The sequence below is a fragment of the Dipodomys ordii genome, unplaced genomic scaffold (assembly GCF_000151885.1).
Source record: "Dipodomys ordii isolate 6190 unplaced genomic scaffold, Dord_2.0 Scaffold2, whole genome shotgun sequence".
NCBI lineage: Eukaryota > Metazoa > Chordata > Mammalia > Rodentia > Heteromyidae > Dipodomys > Dipodomys ordii.
The window spans coordinates 21,768,484-21,778,995 of record NW_012267218.1 but is presented as its reverse complement, the minus strand read 5'-3'; the positions used below and the strand labels follow the sequence as shown (position 1 = coordinate 21,778,995).

At 42.4% G+C, this 10,512-nt stretch overlaps 1 protein-coding gene across 1 annotated transcript in view; it reads left to right on the top strand.

Annotated features, from left to right (window-relative positions):
* The first annotated feature begins 2,644 nt into the window (after positions 1-2,644).
* Gpatch2l (G patch domain containing 2-like) overlaps positions 2,645-10,512 on the top strand; it is a 46,913-nt gene continuing 39,045 nt past the window's right edge. The window contains 3 exon segments of the mRNA XM_013016721.1: positions 2,645-2,727; positions 4,998-5,661; positions 5,663-5,669. Of these exon segments, the coding sequence (XP_012872175.1) occupies positions 5,008-5,661; positions 5,663-5,669 (661 nt within the window). The 5' untranslated portion in view covers positions 2,645-2,727; positions 4,998-5,007.

Sequence of the window (10,512 nt, the reverse complement as noted above, 5' to 3'; positions counted from 1 at the left end):
GCTTGCCTTGCATGTATGAGGCCCTGGGTTTGATTCCTCAGCACCACATAAGCAAAAAGAAAAAAGCTGGAAGTGGCACTGTGGCTCAAGTGGTAGAGCGTTAGCCTTGAGCTGAAGAGCTGAGGGACAGCGCCCAGGCCCAGAGTTCAGGCCCACGACTGGATCCCCCCCCCCAAAAAAAATAAACAGAATTGGAAAGTCAGGGACTTTTGTGTATTTGTTTGTGGATGCATCTTTTGTATCTTAAAACATGGCAGGTATTGAACATATATGTCTTAACTGAGTTAACGAATGGATGTTAATGCAGGAAACTCCTGCCAAATACCTCCTCAATGAAGAGAAAAACATGTAGTACAGAGTAGCTTCTGTAATCAGAGGCCTAGTTCAGATAATAGTTAAGTTGTCACCTGTTGTTGTATGACCCTATTTAACATTTCTGAGCTTCAGTTTCTGCATCTGTATAAGAATGATAGCATTTTATTAAAGGATTGATAATTAGTGAAATGGGCTTACCAGTAAATACATGGTATGGCTTTCTTTGCATAATAGTATATGCATAACAATAAATATCACCTATGTGTGCTATGCAAGATGCTAGGCATATGCTCTCAATCTTTAGCAATAGTTTTCAGAGAATGTATGGCTCCTCGATCACTCTGCCTGATTAAATGCTAACTAGTTTTCTTCCTTCCTTTCTTCCCTCCTTTCTTCCCCCCCCTTCTTTCTTTCTTTTGTTGGTTGTAGGACTTGAACTCTGGCCCTCAACTCTTCAGCTCAAGGTAAGTGCTCTACCACTTGAGCCACAGTGACATTTCTGGTGTTCCCGTGGTTAATTAGAGATAAGAGTCTCACAGACTTTCCTGGCCGGGCTGTCTTTGAACCTTGATCCTCATATCTCAGCCTCTTGAGTAGCTAGGATTACAGGTGTGAGCTGCCAGTGCCCAACACTAGTTTTATTTCTTAGTAGGCTAATTAATCCTTCTGTACCTTAGTTTCTTACCTACGTAATAAACGATTTATTAATATTATCTAGTCATAGGATTTTTCTGTAGATTAATCAGTTAATCCATGTTAATATTTAGAATAGTGTATGATAACTATTGAGGGCTCAAAATGATGCTAAAGACCATTATAGTCATGTACCACAAAATGATGTTTTGAGCCAGTTGCCAGTGTCTCACCCCTCTAATCCTAGCATTCAGGAGGCTGAGATCTGAGGATTTTGGCTCAGAACCAGCCTGGGCAAACAAATATAAGATACTTTTATCTTCAGTTAACCAACAAAAAAGCCAGAACTGGAGATGTGATTCAAGTGGTAAAGTGTGAGCTGGAAAATGCTGAGCTAGATCTTGAGGTCCTGAGTACAAGCCCTAGTGTTGGCACACACACAAAAATGATGTTTTGGCCCACAATGAGGCCTATATAAGGTTGTAGCCATAAGATTAAATGAAGTTGAAAAATCCTTTGTGCTGTTGACATCATAAAGATGTAGTGCAACAGATTATTCATGTGTTTGAGGTTATGCTAGTCATATGAAAGTATATCACATCCAGTTTTATATAGAAGACAATTCTTGAAATGACAGTAAATAACTATGTTTCCTGTATCTTTTGTTGTTACCATATAGTATACTCTTTCTATTTAGAACAAAGTTTATGTCAAATGGTATGCCCAGTGACACTGGCAGCAGCCTTGTACATCTACTGTTTACATCTCTTGCTTGAGTCGTGGGGTCACATGGAGTGATCACCCAGTACCCACTTGGTTTGTGTCCAGACACAATGGTGACATGAAATTGCTTAACCACAGTTCACAGAATACATCCTTCTTGTGAAGCAATACATGGCTGTATTTCATGTTAGCACCGAACTTAATCTTCTGTGCATTTCTGGGGCAGGTCTTTCCTGGTGCTGTGGTGCTTCATGAAAGCTCATTTTCCCCGCTATTGCCTGCTTCTGGTCGCCAGCAAAATTAGGTCCAGATACTCTTTTGCCACTGCTCTCCATGTTCTCCAATGAGTTGCATTGTAAAGAGTCTTGGCCTAGACCTCTGAGCTTCACTATTACTTGCTTTTCTTCATTTCCTATTAAGTCCGAAAACAAAACACTTCCACCAGGCAGAGAAGGTAAGTGATCTGGCTTCATTACTTTAGGCCTTCATTACTTGTCCCTCTGGGGCAGTGGAGAAAGCCTGTTTTATGTGCATATTCTTATGTCGGGGATAAGCACCGTAAATATTTGCTGATGAGTGATTACTTTGGGGAGGAAAACTCACACATAACTGCCTCTAATTCCAAGCTGAAGAAAACGCAGGAATGAAGATTCTAGCAAGTGGGCAAGCGAGGGAAAATCTTCATGGAGGTGACCTGACACTGATCCTTTAAATCACCCCTACTTCCAATGGTTCAACTTTTATTAAAAGCTCCCCAGAAAGGCCCTCCCGCAGCGGCAGCTTCAGCGTCCACCCACAGGCACGCCCGCCTGCTGCCTTGCCCGGGAGCCTTTCCTTATTTCCCCGTGGCTCCGCCCACCATGGGGGCGGAAGTGTGTGTGCTGCGGGGCGGAAGCGCTGGGTGTGGGCGGGCCTCACGTTTACTCACCCAGCCCCGCCCACTCCATCAACGCCCCGCCCCTCCGGCCCAGACCGGAAATGAGGTCAGAGAGAGAAACTCCGGCGGGGAGACTCTGCCCAAAAAGCGGCGCCCTTCGGAGCTGGCGGCGGCAGCGGGTGAGGGGGAGGAGTGCGTTGAGGTGGCCGGGGTCCCAGGCCTGTGGCAGAGGGTATCGGGGCCGTGGGCTGAGGCTGGGCGGCCCCGGGGGCGGCGAGGCCGCGGCGGCGGGCGGGAGGGGCGAGCGTGGCGAGGCCTTGCGTTTCAGGGCCGGTCCCTCCTCCCGGGCGGTGATGTCGCCCCGGGGCCAACGGTCCCTCGTCTGCTCGTCTCTCCGTCCTTCTGGCTGGCGGCCGCGGGAGGGCTTGGGGGCCCGAGCCGAGGTCCTCCTGGCCCTCGGGGAGCGGCCCGGCCAGGGCTGGGCAGATGAAGTCTTTCGCGACACCGTTTTTCTCCTAACGTGGCCATGTTGCCGGGACTTGATTTCTGGCGGTTTCTGCCCGAAGAGCAATTGCGCCCCGACTCCCCAGCTCCGACCCCGCGTCGGAGTTTCTGAACTTGCTTCCCAGGAGTGACTTAGCCGTACCTCTCGGCCCCGGGGTGGAAGGGGTGGGAGAGGGGAGTGGGGGGGGCGTGCCCGCGCCCGCGGTTCCACTCGGTGCCCCCAGCGAGCCTGGAGGTGCGGAAGGCCCCGGGGTTCGCCTGTCACTCCTCTTCGAATTGCAGTCTTTGAGACCAGAAAAGATTCTGCACAACCAGTCGATTTGCTTGCTGACCTCCTTCGACGTTAAAAGTTTGTGCAGTTCTGCCCGAGTTTTTTAAAAGCATTTCTTTATTAGGGAGTAGTGAGGCTTAGACTTACTGCTCCCACTTGTTTATTTTGGTCTAAGGATAGCTGATTCCAAACCCCAACCGTGACACTTTAAACTACTACTTAAACAGCTTAAAGGGTTGTGGCATATGTGTGGTGTGTGTGTGTGTGTGTTTACATTATGAGAAGTTTTGTTTGGGTGGCAGTTTTGGAGCTCGGTGTGTCCACAAGTGTGATATATAAACCAGAGGACTTGTCTGTCTTTGAATTGAGTGACATAGGAACAAGGCGGGAAAGTTTCAGAAACTCCTTTTGTACAGAGTGCCAGTGGTTCACACCTGGTTCCAGAGGACAAGACCCGGAGGATTCAAAAGGTCTGGAGTCTGCATCTCCAGTTAACTAGTAAAACCAGACTGGAGGCATGGCTCAGCCATGAGCACACAAGCAGGGTGTAAGGCCCTGTGTTCAACCCCCAGTACCGCACACATGAAAAAAAACTTTTACATGTGAACTATATTAAGTGTCACATACAGCTTTAAGCTCTCACTATGATCATAAATAGTTTCAACAGAGTTTTGGAAAAAAGTACTAATTAGTGTATATTTTGTTAGTTGTAAGACTATCTTACTTATCTTGAAAATTACCTTTACTATTCTTATTCCTTGAAAGGTTTGCCTCTGAAATGTAATAGTTTGAGGAGAATGTTCTAGTTTGCCTAGAGAGATTTTTAAAGGAAATGATTAGGACATTTTAGAAAGCAGTTAGCCAGAAATCTTAGACTTCCCATGTCCCTGTCATTATATTCTATTTTTATGTGATTGTGAGACCCTAAAGCACATAATTAGGATGATCAGAATGAAGAAAAGAGACTAAAAATTGCCAGTTATTGAAACATAAATGACATTCTGTAAGGTTTGAATTCTAGTAACTTTCAGATGACAGTTGCTACTAGGATGTTATCAAACTTTGGCTTTTTTTTTTTTTTTCCTGTATACAAACTTGGGTCATGGAAGAACTTAGGTCAGTAATACTTAAAGCCAACCTCCCCAAAGTTTATCACTAAGTTCTCTTTCTGTTCTCTGCCATATATATTTATTTTCACTAGCTAGCCTGGACAACAGAGCAGTCCTTCATCCATTGTCAATACTGTAGTGTGACTGAGTCCCACCCTGTTATCCCAGCGCTCCTATGGTTTTAGAGCTGTGTGATTTTCTCTTCTTCTCTGAGCATTTACTAATCTTTTTGGATTTTATCATCAGCTAATTCAATGACAAGTTTAATTGGAAAATTCCCTTGAGTTTGTTTTTGCTGATACAGTAGTAGTTGTTATCTATTAAGGGGTTGACTTTGTGTACTTCAGGGCATGTTGACTTCAGCCAGATCCTATTTTTAGTGGCTTAAGAGAACATAGGTGGTAGGAACAGTGTGTTAATTGTAGTCAGATGAAAGGTGTCTATTTTCTGTAGACTGGGAGGATTGTGCAAAGCCATGATTGCTCTATAAAATTATTGGAGAACAGCAGATCCTCTTCTTGTTTTCTTTTTCACTTATGAACTTTCCCTTTTTACTTTTTGGCAGATGTGGCCTCATGGATGAGCTGGTACATGATCTAGCTTCAGCCTTGGAGCAGACATCTGAGCAGCATAAGCTTGGTGAGCTGTGGGAGGAGATGACCCTGAGTCCCCGGCAACAGAGGCGGCAGCTTCGAAAGCGCCGAGGCCGGAAACGCAGGTCTGACTTTACTCACCTGGCAGAGCATACCTGCTGCTACAGTGAGGCCTCGGAGTCAAGTCTGGATGAGACTATCAAGGACTGTCGAGAAGTGGCCCCAGCCACCAATTTCAGTGACTCAGATGATACCATGGTGGCCAAACGACACCCAGCTCTCAATGCCCTAGTTAAGAGTAAGCAACATTCTTGGCATGAATCTGACTCCTTTACTGAAAATGCACCTTGTCGACCACTCAGACGCCGGCGGAAGGTGAAGCGAGTGACATCAGAAGTAGCTGCCAGCCTTCAGCAGAAGTTGAAGGTGTCAGATTGGAGCTATGAGAGAGGCTGCAGGTTCAAGTCTGCTAAGAAGCAGCGCCTGTCCCGCTGGAAGGAGAATACTCCCTGGACCTCATCAAGCCACGGGTTGTGTGAATCAGCAGAAAGTAGGACTTTCCTAAGCAAAACAGGAAGAAAAGAAAGGATGGAGTGTGAAGCTGATGAACAGAAACAGGGCTCTGATGAGAACATGTCAGAATGGTGAGATCTCCCTTCCTAGGTCAAAAGTTTTCCTGTATACCAACATGAAAATCCATAGTCTTGTAATGGGTCCCACTTTATTCCAAAGCATTCACTTTAGTATTACTTTAGTAGCCTGCCTTTAGTTACCCAGTAGTCAACCTCTGCAAGAATCTAATTTCCCTGTGTCAGGAACACTATGTATAATAGGAACAGTGTGATTCTAAAAATGACCTAAATATGTACCTCATATGCAAAACAAAGAATTTTATTTTAAGAAACAGTTTGCTGCTGTTTATGTTATGTAGTTCATTCTTACCTACGATGCTGTTCTTTAGAACCAGGAAAAAAAATGCATAGTTGCCAGGTCTGGCAGTTTGTAAATAAACCATTTTGGTAAGCCGCTTTTACCCTTTCACTACAGGCTATTCAGCCTCTCTATTTGTTCCTTTTCATTGTTTCAACCTAAATGCCTCCAGAGACAGCCTGCAAATGGATTTTGAGTATTTCTAGTTGAGACCATTGTATTAGTTTTAATAGTGGTTGGTGTTTGTTAAGTACTGTGTGAGGTTAGTATATATGTGGTAGGCACTGTATCTTATTTAATGACTACTCTTATTTAATATTTTCAGTTCCACTATTTGTATTTTATATGAGGAAATTGAAGTTAAGAGAATTTAGACAGTTTTCCCAAGGTTATCCCGTGATCACATTGAGTCTCAAACCTGATTTCAAAGATAATATTTTACTGTGTTTTGTTGCTTATGCTTTTCCATGACCCTTTTCTGTCTTAACTTCTTTTTTTCTTTTTCTTTTTTTACAACTATAGAATGTATGACTTTTCTTAGGACTTCCTATTGTTTGTCTTAAGAGCAAAGACTAAGTGTTAGGCACTCTGAGGTGAGGCTATGCCAATAACAGGATAACCTGTGTAGGTTTATAAGCCTCCACTTTTTTTTTTTTTTGGTCCGTCATGGGGCTTGAACTTGGCCTACATGTTGTCTAGGAGCTCGTTTGCTCAAGGCTAGCACTCTACCACTTTGAGCCACAGAGCCACTTCTGTTTTCTGGTGGTTAATTGGAGATAGAGTCTCAGACTTTCTTGCCTGGACTAGCTTCAAACTGCAATCCTCAGATGTCAGCCTGAGTAGTTAGGATTACAGGTGTGAGCCACCTGCATCTAGCTGTGGCTTTGAACACTTGTTCCATTGGCCTCAGCCTTCCGAGTGCTGGGTTTATACCACACCCACTTTTCTTTCTTTCTTTTTTTTCTTTTTAGTCCTTAGGGCTACAGATTAACCCTTAAACTTTGTTTATGCTAGGCAAGTTCTTTACCACTGAGGTACTTGCACAGCCCTGTTCTCAACTATTAAACTTATAAATGGAGCTATCAGTAGAGTATAAATAGATAACAGTTTGTGATTTGGATATTATTCCCTCTTGAGTTGATTCTGGCAAAATTTTCTACCTTTTTTCCTCTCTGTATTAAAGGAATTCCTTTCAAGAATCCTCTCTCTCCCTCTTTCTTTCTTTCTCTCTCTGTGGTGTGTTTTGAATTTGGGCCCTTGGCCTTATGCTTGTTACATAATGTGCTCTACCACTTGAACTACTCCATCAGCATTCTCAAGAATCCTCTTGGTTATTTTAATTTATTTACATACAGATCACAGTGTTGAATTTTACTTTTTATCAGTAATTTGAGGATTATCCGAATCACAAATCATATTAAAATATATGAGTCAGATACTTGTGGCTCATGTTGGTAATCCTAGCTACTCAAGAGGCTGAGATCTAAAGAATGGCAGTTTGAAGCTAGACCACCACCACCAACAAACAAAGCCAGGTTGGAGGTGTGGCTTAAGTAGTCGTGCTTTACTCAAGCAAGTAAGCTGAACAAATATAAGTCCCTGAGTTCAAACCCTACCACTAGCAAAAGGAAAAGAGGAAGGAAGGAAGGAAAGAAAAGAAAAAAAGATCGGAATTTGATTATTGCTTAGCCTAGTCAGTGGATAGGATTTCTTTAAAACAAAACAAAAACACATGAATGTCTTTGTGTTTTCTGTTTCTGTTCTTTAATTCTTTTCTTTGTTGTTGTTGTTGTTGGTCATGGGGCTTGAACTCTGGGCATGGGCGCTGTTTCTGAGCTCTTCAGCTCAAGGCTAATGTTCTACCACTTGAGCCACAGCGCCACTTCCTCTTCCTTTAATTCTTTACCAACCAATCCCTCATGATTTCTGAAGAACCAAAAGTGGGTATGATACAGTAGTTTTTAAAAATATCTACATAAAGATCAAACTTTTATTTTAATCTTTTTCTTTGTATGTGACAACTCTTGCAAAATTAATTTTTGTTAGAAAATTTATTCAAATTTTTCTCACTAGCTAGCTGCTATTAATTAGGTGCATAACTCTATTCACTAAAAAATTATTCTCTTTAAATATAGTTCAGGGTTTTTTTCTTCTGTAAGTGAATTGGTTGGATGTTGGGCCTGAAGTCACATGTAGGAGCCTTCCTAAGGTGATGTATTAGAGGCTGATCTCAGAGGAAGGAAAATGTTCCCTTCTCTTGGAAGGCAAGTGACAGAGATAGAGTGCTAAACTTCCCCCCTCCTTTTCCAGCCCAGGCTGACCTTCTGCGGCCCCTTGGTGCCTCTTGTTTTCTTATTTTTATAGAAAATCAATGTCCCTTCTGACACAAATAATAGCTCAGAAGCAAGAATAAATGGGAGAATGCTGAGATCTCTGTCCATCACCTCTCACTCTAACTCCCCCAAACTCTTTAATTATGAGTGTGCTTGCTCCAGGTGTTTGTGACAGTGAAATTGCTAAATGAGGACCATTTTAACCAAAGATTGGGTAATCAATAACATTCTATAACAGTAGCTTGTTGGATCAATAACATTCATTATTTCATGGTTAAGGTAAGTAGCCTCCTTTGCAAGTGGAGGTCATTAATCAGGGGTTACTAGAGCTGTGAAAAAGAATATATGTGGTAGGTTGGTGATGTCCTATTTTCTATTCTGTAAATAGAGTTGTTGACTCAGAGTGTATTCACTGTTATTGCAGTTTGTAGTATTCATTTGAGAGCATTGTGAGGTAGCATAGGGTGCTTTTAATAGATTTATTCCAAATTCTGCTTGTTTATCCTTAAGAACACTGAGTGATGGATATGATATTTAAGTCCCTCTTGCAAAAAAGGTCCACCACTTAAAATTTCCTCTTTCTCTTTTTGGCTTGAACCATAGGCCTTATGCTTTCACTCAACTTTTTCTGCTCATGGCTGACACTCTACTACTTGAGTCACATCTCTACTTCTGTTTTTTTGCTGATAAATTGGAATAAGAATTTCTTGGATTTGTCTGACTGAACTGGCTTCAAATCTACATCCTCAGATCTCACCCTCCTGAGTAGCTGGGGTTATAGTTGTAAGCCACAGTACCCCGCAGTAGTCTTCCTCTTGAAAGAAACATTACAACTATTCTGTGGCTCTAAAGGAAACACCTAGGACCCAGATAGAATGTCGTGTCTTTTCTCCACAGGCAGTCTTTCCTTCAGAAATATAAGGTTTGCCTCAGTCAGAAAATTGAGTAGTTCAAGCTGCACTCTCTGTAGAATATTGTTCTATCTTTTACTTTGTATGTGGAGGCTGTGATTTCTAATATATTCTTGACTAGAGAGGGGATGGTAGTTTTTGGGTGTATGTTTGTGTTTGGGTATAGGAGGCAGTTAGGGGATATTGAGTCCTGAGAAGTAGAATGAATCTTACTATTGGTATGACCAATAGATGGTACTGTTTTATATGTCTGTATTTACTATGGATCCCAAGAATGAGGTCAAAATCAGGTCATGAGGATTAGGGGATGATCTGATCTCAGCCTCATAAACCTATATGAGATAAAAGCCTGCCAGTAATATTGACAATTACATTATGGCTCTGCATGTCCTTTTGGCCAGTTGAAGCTCTGAGAAGGCCATGCTACCCATTGAGAATATAACCAAAGGTAATTAACCTATGTACTCTTTCTGTTGGCAAATATGAACAAGAGACCCCAACACATTTTGCAAACTAAGTAGAAGGGAATGTATTCTGAAAGTTGGGAGGAAGAACAAACTTAAGTTGATTGCCACTGGAAACAAAAAGTGTATTTTAGGAATTGTCACCAGGATATAAAAAGATAGCTAGTCATGGTGGTATGACTGACTCCCAGCACTTGGTTGTCTAGAGCAGGAGGATTGAAAGTTCAAGAAAGAAAATTTATAAAAAAAGTTAAGATGTAATTATAATAATAAAACAGGACAATTCCTTCTGTAGGAAGGGACTTGGTTGATGATATGGAGAAATTTGGAAGCTGTTCCAAAAGGCAGAGAGGAAACAAGTGGGAGAGAAAATTAGGTCTAGAGGACAGAGACTAGAGGCCCAGTTTGTAAGTAAATGTCCCAAAGAAGAAGCCAAAGTATTGGAAAAGCAGAATTTAAAAAGGTAAAACTAAAGAAAATAGGAGAGAGAGAGAGAGAGGGAGAGAGAGAAGAAAGAGAGAGAGAGAAGGAGAGCAAGTGAGCATGAAAGAGAACACCCAAGTACTTAAATATTAGAAGGGATGGTCAGGTTGGAACAGGTTTGGCATCCATTTTTACAGTATTAAGGGTGAGGGGTTACATTTGAGGATTGCTTCCCCCCTCATCCTGAATTTTACATGGGGTAAGATATACTTCATGTGCAGAGGCAAAGATATTCTCAGGGATGCAGGGCTCAGAATATGTGCTCATGTACTTCGAGGTAAATGATCATTAGCTCCAAGAATAGGTTAGTCTTACAAGGATGGGTGGACTTCTCTGAGCTTAGTCCTCAGTTCGGTGTCAGAGACC